This window comes from Microcaecilia unicolor, chromosome 3 (genome assembly GCF_901765095.1).
Source record: "Microcaecilia unicolor chromosome 3, aMicUni1.1, whole genome shotgun sequence".
In the NCBI taxonomy this organism is placed as follows: domain Eukaryota; kingdom Metazoa; phylum Chordata; class Amphibia; order Gymnophiona; family Siphonopidae; genus Microcaecilia; species Microcaecilia unicolor.
In genome coordinates, this window is record NC_044033.1 from 15,332,408 (window position 1) to 15,352,923 (window position 20,516).

The following is a 20,516-nucleotide window of genomic DNA, read 5'->3' on the forward strand; positions in this document are numbered from 1 at the left end:
GATTTATTGAACAGCACTACACAACATAGGAAGACTCCTGAGGCAGGCCACTGAGCCAAAACACAGCCGTGTCGAGTCAAGTTGTAGTACTGTTCAATAAATTTTCTACACCATACAGCATCATCGTCTCACTGTGTCACCTTCACTGAAAATCCTAACCATGTTTTTTTCCTTCCCAATCCCAACGCATCCCAATGAGTTTTAGCCCACATCACTCTTCCTACTGTCACAGCCCATCTATACTATACTCTCTTTTATTCCAACTTGGCCCATCCATTCCACTCACACTCGCACTTCCCTGCCAGTCCTCAACAGTTTCTCTTCCCTACCCAGCCCTTTCACACCAAACTTTCTTCTCTCAGACCACCAAAATTTCTTCCTTGACCCCTTTCCCTTAATCTCTTTTTCCTTTTCCCTTCTTAGAAACACAGAAAAATGTAGGCAGATAAAGATCATCCTGCTTATTTTCGAAGGAGAAGGGTGCCCATCTTCCGACACAAATCGGGAGATGGGCATCCATCTCCTAAGGTCGCCCAAATCGGAATAATCGAAAGCCGATTTTGGGTGTCCTCAACTGCTTTCTGTCGTGGGGACGACCAAAGTTCAAGGGGGCGTGTCGGCAGTGTACCGAAGGCGTGACGGGGGTGTGGTTAACAGATGGGCGTCCTCGGCCGATAATGGAAAAAAGAAGGGCGTCCCTCACGAGCATTTGGCCGACTTTACTTGGTCCATTTCTTTTCACGACCAAGCATCAAAAATGTGACCGAACTGACCAGATGACCACTGGAGGGAATCGGGGATGACCTCCCCTGACTTATCCAGTGGTCACTAACCACCTCCCACCCCCAAAAATACAACTTCAAAAACTTTTGTCTTTTTTTTTTTTTAGAGTATGTCTTTTGCTATACCTCCATCCCTGCGATGGCAGTTGAGGATGTCCAAAATGTGGATGTCTCTGTGAAAAGGACATCCATGCCTTTGCTATGCCTCTGACACTCTCTTTATTTATTTGGATCACAAGTAGCAGCAGTGGGATTTGAACTGGCTACCTCCAGATTGCAAAACCAGTGTGCTAACCACTAGGCCACTCCTCCAATCTACTCCACTTTCTTGAAATTTGGCCATCTCTATGGGGGGGGGGCAGTATGCAGGTCCCTGGTGGGGGGAGGTACGTGTGTGTCAGCGGAGGCATAACGAAGGCATGGACATCCTTCTTTCAAACATTTTGGATGTCCTCAACTGCCCCCGACAGGGATGGCCAAATTTCAAGGGAGTGAAGTAGAGTGGAGGAGTGGCAGAGTGGCCTAGTGGTTAGAGCACTGGTCTTGTGATCTAGAGGTGGTTGGTTCAAATCCCACTGCTGCTACTTGTGATCCAAAATCTAAATAAAGAGGGGGTCAGAGGCATAGCATAAGGAATGGATGTCCTTCTCACAGAAACATCCACATTTTGGACGTCCTCAACTGCTGTCGCTTCCCCTCCTTAGGAAGGAAATTATGTGCAAATAAGCTAACAGTGAGCAGCTCATTTGCATGCAATTTCCTTCATGCATGCCCGTTCCTTTCCGGATTGGTAAGGGAAGGGCTTTTTCCATTCAGTTAGTGGGACCAGTGCACTACAAATGCTGGCTCCTCCCACAACCAAATGGCGTGGATTTGGTTGTTTCTGAGATGGGCGTCCTTGCTTTCTATTATCGCCGAAAACCGGGGACGACCATCTCTAAGGTCGACCTAAATTTCATGATTTGGGCGGCCCCCGACCATATTATCAAAATGAAAGATGGACGTCCATCTTGATTTGATAATACGGGTTGCCCCGCCCCTTTATGGGGGCCACCCTTAGAGATGGGCGCCCCCGTTCGATTATCCCCCTCCATATGGCCTATCCAGTCTGCCCATCCATGCCGTCCTTAAGTATTTCCTTAGGTTACTTCTGAGTCTGTCCCCTTTCACCTTCATTTTATGCCCCCTCATTCCTGAGCTTCCTTTCAGTTAAAAGAGACTTGCCTCCTGTGCATTTATGCCACATAGGTATTTAAATGTCTCATCATATCTCCCGCATTTCTTCTAAAGTATACATATTGAAATCTTTTAAGTCTGTCCCCATACGCTTTATGATGAAGACCACTGACCATTTTGATAGCTGTCTTCTGGACTGACTCCATCTTGTTTATCTCTTTTTGAAGGTGCAGTTTCCAGAAGTGTACACAATATTCTAAATGAGGTCTCACCAGAATCTTATACAGGGGCATCATCACCTCCTTTTTCCTATTGGCCATTCTTCTCCCTGTGCTCCCGAGCATCCTTCTAGCTTTCACCATCACCTTTTCTACCTGTTTGGTCACCTTAAGATTATCATATATGATCATACCCAAGTCTCACTCCTCTTTCATGCACAAAAGTTCTTCACCCCCTAAACTGTATTGCTCCCTCAGGTTTTTGAAGCCCAAATATGACCCTGCATTTTTTAGCATTAAATCTTAGCTGTCAAATTCCAGACCATTCCTCTATCTTCACTAAGTCCTTCCTCATGTTATCCACACGATCAGGGGTGTCTACCTTATTGCAAGTTTTGGTATCATCTGCAAAGAGGCAAACCTTACCAGACAGCCGTTCAGCAATATTACTTATAAAGACGTTCAAAAGAACCAGCCCAAGAACCGAACCTTGCAGCACACCACTGGTAACATCCTTTTCCTCAGAATGAGCTCCACTTATCATTACCCTCTGTCGCTTTCCAGTCAACCAGTTCCTAATCCAGTCACTTTAAGACCCATACTGAGGGCATTCGGTTTATTTATTAGTTTATGCGGAACTGTGTCAAAGGCTTTGCTAAAATCTAAATACACCACATCTAGCGCTCTCCCTTGATCCACCTAGTCAAAGAAATTAAGCAGATTTGTCTGACAAGACCTACCTTTAGTGAAACCCTGTTGCCTTGGGTCCTGTAATCCACTGGATTCCAAAAACTTTACTATTCTGTTTTAAACGCGTATCTATTAATTTACTTACCACAGAAGTCAGACTTACTGGCCTGTAGTTCCCAACCTCTTCCTAACTTCCACTTTTGTGGAGAGAGACCACATCTGCTCTTCTCAAGTCTTCCAGGACTACTTTCAACTCTAGAGAAGCACTGAAAATGTCAGCCAGCAGAGCTGCTAGAACTTCCCTAAGTTCCTTCAGATGTATGCCATCTGGCCCCATTGCTTTGTCCACCTTTAGTTTAGCTAGTCCTTGTTCAGGGACTACCACCCCTCCATTCCTATTTCTGTTTGTCTTCTGTAGTCCTGCTCCTGGCCCTTCAGCTGTGAACTCAGAACAGAAATATTTGTTAAGTAATTCTGCCTTATCTTTATCAGCTTCTAAATTCCTCCCCTTCACCTTTGTGTCTCACAATGCCACTTTTCCACTTCCTCCTATCACTAACATATAAAAAAATGTCTTGTCCCCTCAAAATATTGGTTATTTTTTATTCCATTTGCATCCTTGCTTTTCTGAATACTCTACCTGTTTCTCTTCACTTTTTCAGATATTGTCACCTGTCTTCTTTCTGCGATCTTATAAAGACTAACCTCTTTTTCCTTACCTTTTCAGCTACTACTTTTGAGAACCAAAGTGGCCTCCTTTTCCTCTTACTTTTATTTACTTTCCTTACGAAAAGGTCTGTTGCCCTTACAATAGCTCTTTTCAGTTTTGCTCACTGTTTCCAACTTCTTCCAGATGTACCCATGCACAATTTTCTAAGTCATCAATGTTGAAGAAGGGTACAACTTGTCTTTAACTCCAGTGTTATGTGACACAAGGTTGGCCTCCACTGCCTCTGTCCGCTGCTCAGTCTCTTCCATACTGTTTGAGTAATCAACTATATACTGTTTCTCTTCTGCAAACTGCTCCAAACACTTTTCAAATTTTACATCTAGTGCTTTAACCACAGACTGGGTAAGTTATTCCTCCAAAGTCTAATTGCCTTGCATCATCAGCCCCGTGGAGAAACTGTCCACCATTTTATCATCCACTGCTCGCGATTTGTCTTTCTCCTTCTTTTGCAAATTTAGAGGCCATCCTGTGTCACAATCGCACTAGATATTTGTCTATAAACTAATTAAACATCTGATTGAAAACAAAAATTCACTCTGATTAGGATTAGTCAGTGGTGTTCGGCTTATGTTACTCTGTTTAAGACTGTCATGACACACTGTATGCTTGTGCTTAAGTCTGCTCTTCAGGAGTAAGTATCACACTCACAGGCAGATGATCAAAAGCCCCACACTGTTCCAAACAGCGCTCTAAAATAGCGCTGGAACAGCGCGGGGCGCTATTAGACCTATGATCAGAGATAATGCATGCAAATTTGAGCAGTGCAATTATCTCTGATTATGGGGTAGAAGTGCAGGAGAATTGTGCCTGAGCATGCGCTCAGCACAATCCTCCCACACTTGTTTGACAGATCTGGGCTGGAGACCAATGAAAAGAGAAGGACGTCCATCTTTAAATCGGAAGATGGATGTCCTCAACTGCCCTGTTGCAGGGACGGCCAAATTTCAAGGGGGTGTCGGAGGTATAGTGACGGGGCAGTAGAGGACGTTCAAAATTTGGACGTTTCTGCAATGGGCAGTTAAGGACGTCCAAAACTGCCCATTGCAGAAACATCCAAATTTTGGACGTCCTCAACTGCCCCGTCACAGAAACGTCCAAATTTTAGACGTCCTCAACTGCCCTCACTGGCAGGTTTGCTGTAGGGCGGAATGGGGGCCTGCATGCTGGATAGGGCTCACTATTCCTCCCCAATGATCTGCAAACCCTAACGCCAGCTTGGAGTTGGCGTAGGGTTTGTCGCAGCCAGTGACCCAATCTTTGGCGTGCAGGACGCTGATCATTGGGGATGAATGTGTTGTGCTGATTAGCATGCATTTGCAGGCTACTTGCGCTAAGAGCCCTCGCGCGCGTTTCACGCGCTCGAGGGCTCTGATCATGGGGTGGTAGCAAACGCCGGCACTAGTGTGGCGCTAACAGCCTCTAGCACCAGCGTTTGCTTTTGATCATCTGCCTGTCAGTGTTTTAGACCAGCTGTCTGCCACTTTACCTGCTACTCTGAAGCCGCTGCTGGGAATTCAGTGGAGTCAGGACAGGAGCCCTCCAGACACTTGATGACTGACCCTGATGAGACATAAAGAACATTCCAAATTCTGTATTAAAACATCCAATCTCAGATTTTATTAATTCAGCCATAACACTGTAGATCCTCTGCTCTGCCCTCCTCTCTCTCCTTTGCCTAATGACCTGCTTCACGGACATATGATCTCAAACACTGTGAACAAAACCTGTTTAGTGCTGGGTCAAGACTTCTAGATCTCAGCTTTCAGTTTGTTAGAACTTCCCAGCAGGTGCTGAATGGCTCGAGTTACTCTGAAAACTTTGATCTCCAGACAGGTCAAGAGTATCAAAATCAATTACTCAGCTCCAAGCTGTAAACTACTATAACTGAACACTGAGAGGCTGAATCCAGGAGCACAGACTGGCTGTCCTGCAGACATGAAGCATAAAAGCTGGGGATATTTGCTATATCTCACTATATTACATTTTATGGTTTGGCAATTTTGTCTAGAGGCCAAACTGTTACTCCTTAGAGTTGCAGTCACAGATACTGGAATTCAACAGATTTTGTTGGGGAAAAAAATGTGGTACTCTACTTGCTGGTAACATGTGACTTTATGATACATACTAGTCTCCAGGATGATACAGTTATAACTATAAATAATATAGTGGTGATTACCTAAGGGCAAGGCCTTTAGGGGTCCTTTTACTAAGTCGCATAAGGCTCTTTTTGCGCCAAACACACGCCAAAATGGAGTTACCGCCTGGCTACTGCATGGCTCTTGTGGTAATTTCAATTTTGGCGCATGTCCAATTTGCGTGTCCGAAAAATAGACAGACAGTTGATGTAGCAACACATTGTGGTGGTCACATACTAGATCTAATTTTTATTGGTAAAACCCTTATTAATAGTCAATTTAAAATTACTGATATTTCAGTGGTCCTGTGGTCAGATCATTCAGTTATTTCATTTCAAATAAAATTAGATAAGGGAAAGGTAGAACATAAGGTTTTAAAACTGTTATACGCCATGATCACTATGAGCTCCCTGATCTTAAAAGAACCCTGATGGTAATTTAGGAGTCATATTGAATTCCACCAGACAGGAAACAGGCAATGACATCAGTGGGGGCAGGGCATGGCAGATGGAAGCCTGTGGGGCTAAATCGCTGGAGGCACCAAAGATGCCTGTACATCAGGGAGGGGCAGACAGGAGCACAGATGCCGGGATGCCACAGAGGAGAGGAAGAAGATGTGGGGTAGGTGGAAAAAACCCCTCTTATGTTCTTAAAAAAAAATCTCTCCAGGAAGATATTTTTTGGTGTGTGTGTGGGGGGGGGGGGGGGGGGGGGGGTGTAGGGGGCACATGTGCATGGAAGGGCCCATCCAATTTACCTCTAGGCCCATCCAAAATACCGAGTCTGGCTACGCCTCTGCGACAGACATTCATGCTCTTGCGTTTTTGTTGTTCAAAAGTTGGATGTTTTACTTTGGAAAATGGCTTTTCATTTTGGACATTTTCAGAACAAAAACATCCACCTCACAGCCGTAATCGAACAAGAAATCTAGATGTTTTCCCTGTTTGATCATGGCTGTGAGACTGACTTTCTGTTCTGGACATTATGAGCAGGACTTTTTTGGGGGACTTAGAGGTATTTTTTGAAAAAGCCCCTCCACATTTATAGTCAAAGTTAAAATAAACTGTCATATTGAGAGCTGGTTCAACCCACTGTTGGGAGCCATATCAAATTTGTGAATTAATGTCTTTGGATGTACTTCATATCAAGTGGGCACATATCAAGTTAGAAAGGGGAGTGCACACAGTCATCTGATCTCTGCATGGACGATATCTTCCTTTCTTCTGGACAAGATGGCACAGTCCATTCAGTCTGCCCATGTGGTATGATGCAACAGAACATATGCATACTTGATCTCTATCTGTCCTTGCCATTTTTGGGGCACAGACCATAGAAGTCTGCCCAGCACTGGACTTGCTCCCCAACTACTGGAGTTGCCATCGAAACCCCACTCCAGTCCAGCCAGATCTATTTAGCCATAATCAGGATACAGACTGTGGAAGTCTGGCCTTATTTCCCAATTACTAGAGTTGCCATCTAAGCACCACTATGTTTGTTTTGCTTCATTCATTTTTGAATTCTGTTACCATTTTCCTCTTCACCACCCTTCCTGATGTTACTCCTAAGTCAACTCCTCTGCAAAATCAAATTCATGTCCTTTAGTTCTACCACTTTCCCGTCTCTGGAAAACATTTGTTTGTATATTAATTGTATTTCTAGCCCACCTATTCCTAGGCAGTGGCATAGCCATGGATGGGCCTGGGTGGAATTTGGGCTCAGGCCCATCCAAAATTTCCTTTCCCAAACTATGTTGTTCCTATTTACATCATGCTCAGTACTTGACAGTATTAATTTGCAATCTTTTGTCTGATTTTTATATTTATTTAAGGACACCTGATCTACTATGGTCTCTTTTGCAACCTCGCTTTCGGGATATCCTATCTTCCCTGTTTTGGTAATATCTTTGAAAGATAGCTTATCCAGAACCATGCGATTTTCAGTGGCCTTCCCCCAGTTTCTAGTTTAAAAGCTGCTCTATCTCCTTTTTAAATGCCGATGCCAGCAGCAAATGTCCTACTGTTTCATTGTCCACAAAGACTACAGAAACTACTTAAAATTCCTGTGGTACTGCGATGAAGGCAACAGTAAAATTGCTGAATACAGGGTGTGAGTTGATCACCTATATTCCCTTATCTCTTGTTTGTTCTGTCTGTCTGTCCTAATTAGATTGTAAGCTCTGTCGAGCAGGGACTGTCTCTTTATGTTCAAGTGTACAGTGCTGCGTACGTCTAGCAGCGCTTTAGAAATGATAAGTAGTAGTAGTAGTATATTGGCCACCTGCTGTTGATCACTCAGAAAAACGGCATAGGAAGGAGAAAATGAAAATGATTCGGATACTAGATGCTTTGTGGAAAGAGACTGTTATATGGAAATAGATTAAAGTCCATACCCACAAAAGAACAAGCCATGGATCTGCTAAAAAGAAATCAAGCAATGTTAGCTGAGGCTAATTTGAGACACCACAAAATAGCTTCCAACAATACTGAAATAATGAAAGATCATGAGAAATGAAGTAAATGTTCTAGCACCAGTAGGAGCCCTCAGTTGGTAGGGCAGTCTCACAGGTACTGTGGCAGCCACGAGAAGGGTATCAAAATCATTCTAAAAGCTTAATGAATTTGGACTTATGAGTGCACACACCTCCAGTTCAATGTTGCCTTGGACTAAGTTGGGGCCTAAAAAGAAAGGTCTTTACTTTCCAGGTCTCAATCCAAGAGAAACCATATACTCATTGAGGTGTTCTGTCAACAGTGACTGTCTATATGACCCACTAGGATTTGTGGTCCCAGTCACCATACAAGTGTAGTTCTTGTGCCAGGCAGGGTGAGGTAAGCGGTCCAGGCTTCCCTCAGTCTTCACCTGTGACTTCTCTTTGGGGCAAGAAACAGCAGAGACACCACCCTTCCATGAGGTCACAATATACCCTCACTTGAGGCTTCCCTGGAGGTAGGGATGAGGGCACTATTGCAAAGGGGGGAGGGTAAATTGTACTGGAAGACTAGGTAGGAACAATGTATTTTTGGAACAGATTTATTTAGTTGGATGGGGTTAGGTAGGAGAATGGCGAATAAAGAGAACTGGGTTTCCAAAATAGCATGAACAATAGTGAAGGCAAATTGGACCAGACAGTTCCCAAAGCAATAAGTAGGAACAACAGCGACCAAATGGACAGTTTATTTATTGGGAATTATTAATCACATTTATGAAGAGATTCACCCAAGGCGGTGTACAGCAGGTACAGTTTAACATAAAACTTACAATTTTGTTAACAGCATAACAATATTAAACATTGCCAAATATAAACATGGATACAATAAATGAGGTCAATTTATGAACAGCAAATTAAAACCTAATAATAGGACTACCATGAAACAGAATCAAATATATTCACATTTAACAGAACTGAAATTCAAAAAACAAAGATATAATACAATGTCAGCATAGTACTAATGAAACACCTAATAAGCACACATTAGAACATTCAAATTACATAGATATGATACTAACGCTTTTCTACAACACAGCTTACCGTGTAGTCAAGGGTCCAAGTGCAGATATATAAATGGGGATAAGATGGGTGATACAGAATCAGCTGGGATAAATAGATGGGTGGTTAAACTCCGCTCACTGGACTAATCTCTCTTGTCGTCCCCCTTCTCCTCCACTGCTAACTCCAGGCTTTGCTCCTTTTGTCTCGCGGCACCTTATGCCTGGAATAGACTTCCTGGACCTATACGTCTAGCTCCATCTCCACCTGTTTTCAAATCTATGCTGAAAACAGGGCCGGTCCTAGGGTCTCTGGTGCCCCCCTGCAGACAATGAGTTGGAGCCCACGCCCCCCCCCCCAGCACCTCCTTTCTCTCTTCTCCCACCCTGCCCCTGTCCAGCGATTTTCCTTCGCCCCCATCCCCCGCCATACCGTGCCGCCCTTGGTGCTTTAAATCTTTAATTTACCTCCATTTCAGCAGCCACATCATTTGAAAGCCCTGCCCCGTCTCTAGCCTTCCCTCCCTTCGTGAGTTTGTTCCCTCAGAGTCCCGCCCTCCAGGAAATGACATCAGAAGGTGAGACTGCGGAACAAACTCATGAAGGGAGGGAAGGCTAGAGACGGGGCAGGGCTTTCAAATGACACGGCTGCTGGAACTGAGGTAAATTAAAGATTTAAAGCACCAAGGGCGGTGCGGTATGGCGCCGCAGCGGCGGCCTGGAAGGCAGGCGCCCCCCTGCAGTGCTTACCCCGCTTACTGGGTTTGACCGGCCCTGGCTGAAAACCCACCTTTTCACTGCTGCTTTTAGCTCCTAGCCACTACTCAATTGCCCCTCCCCTTGTCCCTTCCTTCCTTCTCACCCATTACTTCCCTCACCCGTAACTGTCTTGTCTGTCTGTATTATTTAGATTGTAAGCTCTTTTGAGCATGGACTGTCCCTTTATGTCAGGTGTTCAGTGCTGCGTGCGTCTGGTACCGCTATACAAATGCTAATAATAATAATAATAAACTCTAGACAAGTTCTTTGTAAAGTTAAACAAGATATAAAGTATACGTTCTCAAAAGCACTCTATTCTTTTAGCCCAGACTAGGCTCTGGACTTCAGTCTCCTTAACTTAGAGCCGCTTTTACCAAGCTGCGTCAAAAGAGGGCCTGCGCTGGTGTTGGCGTGTGTTTTTGACGCATGCTGATGCCCCTTTTACCACAGCAGGTAAAAGGTAGGTCTTTCTTTTTTTTAAGAAATGGCTGTGCAGCAAGTGAAGCACTTGCCGTGCGGCCATTTTGGGGTGGGGGGGAGCCCTTACCGCCACTCATCGAGATGGCGGTAAGGGTTCATGCGCTAACCCGGTGGTAACCGGGCAGTACCGCTAAGTACACACCAGCCCTAGAAAAATAAATATATTTTTGTAGCGCCGGATACGACGGTGCACTGGGGGTGGGAAGTACTGCCGGGCTTCTGCGGTAGCCTGGTGGTACTTCGTTTTTAGCAAGCAGTAAGCTTTGTAAAAGGGGCTCTTAGTGTTCATATGCCCAGCTTCAGTGCCCCAAGTGTCCCTTGCACATTCCTTCCCTTTGTCAGTAGATTTTTCTCTCTGAAACAAGGTTCCCAGGCAAGTGTGCAACCTCTATTTAAGACTAATTGAGATCAAGGAAAGTCTGAGCCTGGATAGTTATGTGGTGGTGCAGGCTTTGGTCTCACCGAAGGGTGATCTGTAGTCTGCGCTGCTCCATGTTGGTCCTTGCTGAACGGAAGTCTCCAGGTTCTGCGATGATCTGTGGAGCTCCCTCGTGGAAATGCCCTCTTGTCCTTTGATCCCCTGTCTGGCTGCCAAAACTAACAGAACACCTATTTAGGCCCTGGCAACAAAAGTATGCATGATCTAAAGTGAGTGCACTAAACTGGACTGTATTCTTTCTAATCTAGAAATAAAACAGAACTAAAATTTGCTAGCTATCTAAGGTTTCTTTACTTAGAGCCCTAACCAATGAAGGACTTAAAGGCAGGAGATCACTGTTGCTCCAGGTACCTGGGGTTCTCTGGGCCTCCATGATGGCAGGGCCTCTCCCTGGCTCTGCTGGCAGGTTCCTTGTTGCAGCTAAGCAGGGCTGTAGGTGCTTCCCAAGGTTACCCTGTGGTCTCTTGCACCCACTCTGCTCCTGGCTGGAGCACACTGCTCTCTTTCTCTGAACTGTTCTACACTAGCAGGAACTGCCCTCAGGGATTTTCACCAAAGCTGTGTTGTTTTGTTTTTCTTTTTGTAGCAGCATGCAATTTACTTGGGCTACAGTGCAAAGCTGCACTGCCTTGTCAGCCATCTCTCTTTCCTAGAATTACCATGTCCTCCTTTTGGATTTCTTTAGATATGTCCTCCAGGTTTTTTAATTATTAGTAAAATATCCTCTTTTTCTTTTATGTGCCTATGACCAACACACCTACCCACATTATGAGAGAAACCAGTTCTGGCCTATTAGTCAGTTTGGATACACGGGTGGGGGGGGGGGGGGGGGGGGGGGGGTACTAAAGAGAGAAAAAAGCATTGCTGATCTCCTCTCTGTTTCCCTGCTGATTGTATCTGTTAAAGGAATTTTGTTCATGCAGCACAACTTTAAGCATACCTCATGCAAAGACTTTCACAAATATCTCATAAGTCAGTGAAAATTGTTGAGGGATATCTGCTCTTCTGAGCTCCAACTCAGTCAAACGAAAATGCAGAAGTTTCTGAAAAGTAGGTTATTGTCTACTGCTGTACTGTAAGAGAGTCACGGTTTGATGTGTGTTCATTAACTAAAAGCCATGTATACATTTGCTACAATTAAATATTTCTTTAGCAAAGGTAGCAACCATTTTTAGTGTCCTCTTTTTTGTCTCTGCAAATATGGTAACCCTATTCTGATAACAATATTACTGATTAGGGGATAACTCTTTTAATTCCAGAGTCACTTTTAATATCTATTACACAAAGACTCCAGTATTTTTCGTATCACAAAAGCATTTTTATTGTATTGCAATGCCCACTAACCTCACTGGCACTGCTACCTAATGTTAAAACCTCACACATTCATTCCTCCACTCACCTTGCACCACCTGTATTTGAATACAAACCAACTGTTTTTACATTTTAAACAGCATACTTATGCTGTTTCTTATTTTACATATGTTTTACAATACTTATATATTATATCATGCACAAAGGATCAGAACTCAGTCCTGCCAGCTAGTTAGTCCTTTTCCTACAGACGCCACACCTTCCGCTTGGCCGCTGTAAACATGTTTACACGTAAACGCTGGATGACTGCTCTTCGATGGAAAACACTGTGTGTCTATTGAGCCTCCGTTGGCTGGTTAAATACACCACCTCCAATCATCTACAGTGGGGGAAATAAGTATTTGATCCCTTGCTGATTTTGTAAGTTTGCCCACTGACAAAGACATGAGCAGCCCATAATTGAAGGGTAGGTTATTGGTAACAGTGAGAGATAGCACATCACAAATTAAATCCGGAAAATCACATTGTGGAAAGTATATGAATTTATTTGCATTCTGCAGAGGGAAATAAGTATTTAATCCCTCTGGCAAACAAGACCTAATACTTGGTGGCAAAACCCTTGTTGGCAAGCACAGCGGTCAGACGTCGTCTGTAGTTGATGATGAGGTTTGCACACATGTCAGGAGGAATTTTGGTCCACACCTCTTTGCAGATCATCTCTAAATCATTAAGAGTTCTGGGCTGTCGCTTGGCAACTCGCAGCTTCAGCTCCCTCCATAAGTTTTCAATGGGATTAAGGTCTGGTGACTGGCTAGGCCACTCCATGACCCTAATGTGCTTCTTCCTGAGCCACTCCTTTGTTGTCTTGGCTGTATGTTTTGGGTCATTGTCGTGCTGGAAGACCCAGCCACGACCCATTTTTAAGGCCCTGGCGGAGGGAAGGAGGTTGTCACTCAGAATTGTACGGTACATGGCCCCATCCATTCTCCCATTGATGCGGTGAAGTAGTCCTGTGCCCTTAGCAGAGAAACACCCCCAAAACATAACATTTCCACCTCCATGCTTGACAGTGGGGACGGTGTTCTTTGGGTCATAGGCAGCATTTCTCTTCCTCCAAACACGGCAAGTTGAGTTCATGCCAAAGAGCTCAATTTTTGTCTCATCTGACCACAGCACCTTCTCCCAATCACTCTCGGCATCATCCAGGTGTTCACTGGCAAACTTCAGACGGGCCGTCACATGTGCCTTCCGGAGCAGGGGGACCTTGCGGGCACTGCAGGATTGCAATCCGTTATGTCGTAATGTGTTACCAATGGTTTTCGTGGTGACAGTGGTCCCAGCTGCCTTGAGATCATTGACAAGTTCCCCCCTTGTAGTTGTAGGCTGATTTCTAACCTTCCTCATGATCAAGGATACCCCACGAGGTGAGATTTTGCGTGGAGCCCCAGATCTTTGTCGATTGACAGTCATTTTGTACTTCTTCCATTTTCTTACTATGGCACCAACAGTTGTCTCCTTCTCGCCCAGCGTCTTACTGATGGTTTTGTAGTCCATTCCAGCCTTGTGCAGGTGTATGATCTTGTCCCTGACATCCTTAGACAGCTCCTTGCTCTTGGCCATTTTGTAGAGGTTAGAGTCTGACTGATTCACTGAGTCTGTGGACAGGTGTCTTTCATACAGGTGACCATTGCCGACAGCTGTCTGTCATGCAGGTAACGAGTTGATTTGGAGCATCTACCTGGTCTGTAGGGGCCAGATCTCTTACTGGTTGGTGGGGGATCAAATACTTATTTCCCTCTGCAGAATGCAAATAAATTCATATACTTTCCACAATGTGATTTTCCGGATTTAATTTGTGATGTGCTATCTCTCACTGTTACCAATAACCTACCCTTCAATTATGGGCTGCTCATGTCTTTGTCAGTGGGCAAACTTACAAAATCAACAAGGGATCAAATACTTATTTCCCCCACTGTATATGCATCAAAATACAAGTGTTGTGTGCTCGATGACTAACTCAACAGTCCACCATATCTGTTTCATATTTGTGCCAGTTCCCCAATGCAGGACCGCATTTCACAAATCTTCCTTAGGAGGAACCACCATCACATTTCTTCTACGCATCAAATGGCTGCATGCCAGATTGAAACTCCCTCAGGGCTGAGCCACAGGTGCCGCACAGGAACCCTATTCTGACCCAGAATGCTACGACATTCCTCCTCTTCTCCTGAAGAGAGGGTCTTGCTTCTTCTGACTTCAGCCACTCAGCTCCTGGTCCTTGGGAGGGACTCTTCCTCCCAGCAGATGTGCTTTTGAGGTGGCGGAGGGGGAACTCTGTCTCATTAGCCTCTGTTTCAGGCTGGGCTATTCTCATTCAGTACTCTCTCTCTCTCTCTCTCTGGTCCTAGCTTCCCTGCTCTCAGGCACAAGGGTCCCAGTGCCCTCCTCCCATGCTCACCACTCCTGGGCCGATATTCCTTCCCAGGTAAGAAGGAAAAATCTAATGCATTTTTCCCACTGTTTACACATGGAAGCTCTTGTTAAGTGAACTTTCATTAAACGCTAGTGAATAGCATTGCTGCAAGAAAAGAGACAAGAATGGGAAATATGGAAAGGTTCCCTATACATCCTTGAACAGCTCCACATTCCATACATGTTTACCTCTAAATCACTTAATGCTGCCTGCCACAGACAGATTTGTATTTTCTCAGATGCATCTGTAAAGGCAAAAATTATTGTGGCCAACTCGAAGGTAATAGATGTAGCAGGCATGCCATATGTAGGATTCATCTTTGGTGAGGCTAAATTAGCACCACAACCTACCCACACCATTCCATAACTGGATTTATGTGGAGCTTTATTGGCAATTGAGACAGTGGAGCAGATATTAAGTGAAATGGACATTTAACCAGGGTCAAGATCTACACTGATGGCAAGGTAGTGGAGGGCTACATATACAATCAAACGAACGAACAGATTCTACGTATATGTAAGCAACAAATGCATCTGGAAGTCAAAATGACAAGTATAGTGGGATTACATGGCCACTGACCAAAACCCGTCAAATCACGCTATAAGTGCTGTTCCAGCGTACCACATAATGCAGATAATGTGGTTGACAAGACCAGATATTCTTTTTCTTAAATCTCTTTAGTGGTCAAAACACAACAAGCAAATATAATACAGCCATTACACATAACTATGTGTCAACCATTATAAGGAAGAGTTATTAATCACTTCCCCTTCCCCACTTTAATAACCCCCTTAAGACCACCTCACCTCCCAAACGGTTACTGTATCTCCATATATATATATATATATATATATATATATATATATATATATATATATATATATATATATATATATATATATATATATATTTTTTTTAATTTACTGTTTTCATCCATTCCAATACACCTTCATAATTCACTGAATCATAGTAACATAACATAGTAAATGACTGCAGATAAAGACCTGAACGGTCCATCTAGTCTGCCCAACAAGAGAAACTCATTTTACATGGCATGTGATACTTTATATGTATACCCGAGTTTGATTTGTCCCTAAATCGTATCCACACCATGCCGAGTCCTTCCATGGTCAGCCTGTTATGCACTAAATAATCTAATAAAACAAGGCTTCCCACAATCCTCTAACCCTACCTTCCCCTCTCCTCATATTAGTACATTAAAATATGAAAGGCTCAGCAACATACCTGGTAGGAATCTGTCACATCATCTATTCAGAATCTTACTCTGCACAAAGGTGGATATTGTATTCCAAAAAAAGCTCCCACATTTTTTGAAAATGAGATCACTGAGCCTGCCTAGAATTGGAGACCTTTAAGCATTTCAAAGATAGCAACTATATTCATTGAGCCTGCCTCTGGCTCAACATTCCGATTCAATCTAGAATTGAGAATGAATGAGACTGTTGGGCAGACTGGATGGACCGTTCAGGTCTTTATCTGCCATCACTTACTATGTTACTATCCTGCTTGTTTTTGAACGAGAAGGCCGGCCATCTTCCGACACAAATTGGGAGATGGCCGGCCATCTCCTGAAGCTGGCGAAATCGGTATAATCGAAAGCTGATTTTCACCGGCTTCAACTGTGTTCCGTTGCAGGGCCGGCCAAACTTCAAGGGGGCGTTTCCGCAGGGTATGGAAGGCGGGACGGGGACGTGGCCGGCCAGCTTTGGCTGATAATAGAAAAAAGAAGGCTGGCTCTGACGAGCACTTCGCCGGCTTCACTTGGTCCATTTATTTTCAGGACCAAGTTTCAAAAAAGTGTCCAAACTGACCAAATGACCACTGAAGGTAATCGGGGATTACCTCCCCGTACTCCCCCAGTGGTCACCAACCCCCTCCCACCCTAAAAAAATAAATTAAAAACATTTTTTTGCCAGCCTCTATACCAGCCTCAAATGTCATACCCAGCTCCATGACAGCAGTATGCAGGTCCCTGGAGCAGTAACCTACTGTACCCACATGTAGGTGCCCCCCTTCACCCCTAAGGGCTATGGTAGTGGTGTACAGTTGTGGGGAGTGGGTTTTGGGGGGGATTTGGGGGGCTCAGCACCCAAGGTAAGGGAGCTATGCATCTGGGAGCAATTTTTGAAGTCCACTGCAGTGCCCCCTAGGGTGCTCGGTTGGTGTCCTGGCATGTCAGGGGGACCAATGCACTACAAAAGCTGGCCCCTCCCACAACCAAATGCCTTGGAATTGGCCAGGTTTGAGATGGCCGGCCTCAGTTTCCATTATCGGCGAAAACCGATGCCGGCCATCTCAAACCCGGCCATCTCTGACATTTGGCCGGCCCCAACCGTATTATCGAAATGAAAGATGGCTGGCCATCTTTTTCGATAATATGGTTCAGGACCTCTCTTTGCGGCGCTGGCCATATAGATGGCCGGCGCCGTTCGATTATGCCTGTCCACGTAACATGGGTTAGTCCAGGCAATGCTAGTTTAAAAGGACACATCTACAGGTTAATAATAATGCTTTACGGACAAAACAACAGACCTTACTTGGGAGCCTATTCATAGCATTCCAATGATCAAACAAGGTTCCCGGTACTGCCACTATCCTAATTTGGGACAGGTGCTAGCATACCTCTTTTCGAAAAGGTTGAATAGATGTACAGTGCCAAATCATGTGGGCTAATCAAGTACCTGTCGTTGTTCATTTTATACATCTATACATGGTGGTCAAGAGAGCCCTATAGGGTCTATGTAGAAATATATGTGCCTTCATCAGAAATTTATATTGCATCTCCCAAATGGAGGGGCATTTTCCAAAGAATGTCCGCGTCAGAACTGGGACGTCCTGCTTATAACGTACAAAAATCCTGTCCTTGTCATTGCCATTTTCGAACAGGAAAAATGATGGGATTTCCTTTTTGAAAATATATGAGAAGGACGTTCTTGGCACTGAAAATGTAAAAAATGACACATCCAAACTAAGAATGCCAAAAAAGCAGGCATAAAAACATCTGTCTGGCATCATCTGCACAAAATTGACCATACAGATGTCTCTGCAGAGCAGAGGGGCAGCCTAGTGGTCACTGCAGTGGGACCCAGGTACAAATCCCACCTTAATTCCTTTATATGTTACTGTGAGCCCTCCAGGAACAGGTAAAAACCTACTGTACGTAATGGTTCACCACTACAATACAAACAAAAAAAACAGCACCACGGGCCTTTAAAAATGGAACACAGTTCTTTAATGAATGAGCCTTGACAAAAAGACCCGACACGGGCCGTGTTTTGTGACCAGCACCTGCATCAGGGGTTACAGTGATGACGTGGAAAACTTGGGGAATAACTCGAAAGCGAATGCTACATACCTGTAGAAGGTATTCTCCGAGGACAGCAGGCTGATTGTTCTCACTGATGGGTGACGTCCACGGCAGCCCCTCCAACCGGAATCCTCACTAGCAAAGTCCTTTGCTAGTCCTCGCGCGCCCGCGCACACCGCGCATGCGCGGCCGTCTTCCCGCCCGAAACCGGCTCGAGCCGGCCAGTCTCGTATGTAGCAAAAGAGAAACAAGGGAAGACTCAACTCCAAAGGGGAGGCGGGCGGGTTTGTGAGAACAATCAGCCTGCTGTCCTCGGAGAATACCTTCTACAGGTATGTAGCATTCGCTTTCTCCGAGGACAAGCAGGCTGCTTGTTCTCACTGATGGGGTATCCCTAGCCCCCAGGCTCACTCAAAACAACAACCATGGTCAATTGGGCCTCGCAACGGCGAGGACATAAGTGAGATTGACCTAAAAAATTTACCAACTAACTGAGAGTGCAGCCTGGAACAGAACAAACAGGGCCCTCGGGGGGTGGAGTTGGATCCTAAAGCCCAAACAGGTTCTGAAGAACTGACTGCCCGAACCGACTGTCGCGTCGGGTATCCTGCTGCAGGCAGTAATGAGATGTGAATGTGTGGACAGATGACCACGTCGCAGCTTTGCAAATTTCTTCAATGGAGGCTGACTTCAAGTGGGCTACCGACGCAGCCATGGCTCTAACATTATGAGCCGTGACATGACCCTCAAGAGCCAGCCCCGCCTGGGCGTAAGTGAAGGAAATGCAATCTGCTAGCCAATTGGATATGGTGCGTTTCCCTACAGCCACTCCCCTCCTATTGGGATCAAAAGAAACAAACAATTGGGCGGACTGTCTGTGGGGCTGTGTCCACTCCAGATAGAAGGCCAATGCTCTCTTGCAGTCCAATGTGTGCAGCTGACGTTCAGCAGGGCAGGAATGAGGACGGGGAAAGAATGTTGGCAAGACAATTGACTGGTTCAGATGGAACTCCGACACGACCTTTGGCAAGAACTTAGGGTGAGTGCGGAGGACTACTCTGTTATGATGAAATTTGATGTAAGGGGCCTGGGCTACCAGGGCCTGAAGCTCACTGACTCTACGAGCTGAAGTAACTGCCACCAAGAAAATGACCTTCCAGGTCAAGTACTTCAGATGGCAGGAATTCAGTGGCTCAAAAGGAGGTTTCATCAGCTGGGTGAGAACGACATTGAGATCCCATGACACTGTAGGAGGCTTGACAGGGGGCTTTGACAAAAGCAAACCTCTCATGAAGCGAACAACTAAAGGCTGTCCTGAGATCGGCTTACCTTCCACATGGTAATGGTATGCACTGATTGCACTAAGGTGAACTCTTACAGAGTTGGTCTTGAGACCAGACTCAGACAAGTGCAGAAGGTATTCAAGCAGGGTCTGTGTAGGACAAGAGCGAGGAGCTAGGGCCTTGCTGTCACACCAGACGGCAAACCTCCTCCATAGAAAGAAGTAACTCCTCTTAGTGGAATCTTTCCTGGAAGCAAGCAAGATACGGGAGACACCCTCTGACAGGCCCAAAGAGGCAAAGTCTACGCTCTCAACATCCAGGCCGTGAGAGCCAGGGACCGGAGGCTGGGATGCAGAAGAGCCCCTTCGTCCTGCGTGATGAGGGTCGGAAAACACTCCAATCTCCACGGTTCTTCGGAGGATAACTCCAGAAGAAGAGGGAACCAGATCTGACGCGGCCAGAAAGGAGCAATCAGAATCATGGTGCCTCGGTCTTGCTTGAGTTTCAACAAAGTCTTCCCCACCAGAGGAATGGGAGGATAAGCATACAGCAGGCCCTCCCCCCAATCCAGGAGGAAGGCATCCGATGCCAGTCTGCCGGGGGCCTGAAGCCTGGAACAGAACTGAGGGACTTTGTGGTTCGCTCGAGATGCGAAGAGATCCACCAAGGGGGTGCCCCACGCTTGGAAGATCTGGCGCACCACTCGGGAGTTTAGCGACCACTCGTGAGGTTGCATAATCCTGCTCAGTCTGTCGGCCAGACTGTTGTTTACGCCTGCCAGATATGTGGCTTGGAGCCCCATGCCGTGACGGCGAGCCCAGAGCCACATGCTGACGGCTTCCTGACACAGGGGGCGAGATCCGGTGCCCCCCTACTTGTTGACATAGTACATGGCAACCTGGTTGTCTGTCTGAATTTGGATAATTTGGTGGGGCAGCCGATCTCTGAAAGCCTTCAGAGCGTTCCAGATCGCTCGCAACTCCAGGAGATTGATCTATAGACCGCATTCCTGGAGGGACCAGCTTCCTTGGGTGTGAAGCCCATCGACATGAGCTCCCCATCCCAGGAGAGACGCATCCGTGGTCAGCACTTTTTGTGGCTGAGGAATTTGGAAAGGACGTCCCAGAGTCAAATTGGACCAAATCGTCCACCAATACAGGGATTCGAGAAAACTCGTGGACAGGTGGATCACGTCTTCTAGATCCCCAGCAGCCTGAAACCACTGA

At 45.5% G+C, this 20,516-nt stretch overlaps 1 protein-coding gene across 1 annotated transcript in view; it reads right to left on the reverse strand.

Moving 5' to 3' along the window:
- Positions 1-20,516, reverse strand: part of KIF6 (kinesin family member 6) — a 795,359-nt gene that overhangs the window by 53,974 nt on the left and 720,869 nt on the right. Inside the window, exon 19 of the mRNA XM_030195774.1 lies at positions 5,083-5,156. Coding sequence (XP_030051634.1) covers positions 5,083-5,156 — 74 coding nt within the window. The remainder of the gene's footprint in view (positions 1-5,082; positions 5,157-20,516) is intronic.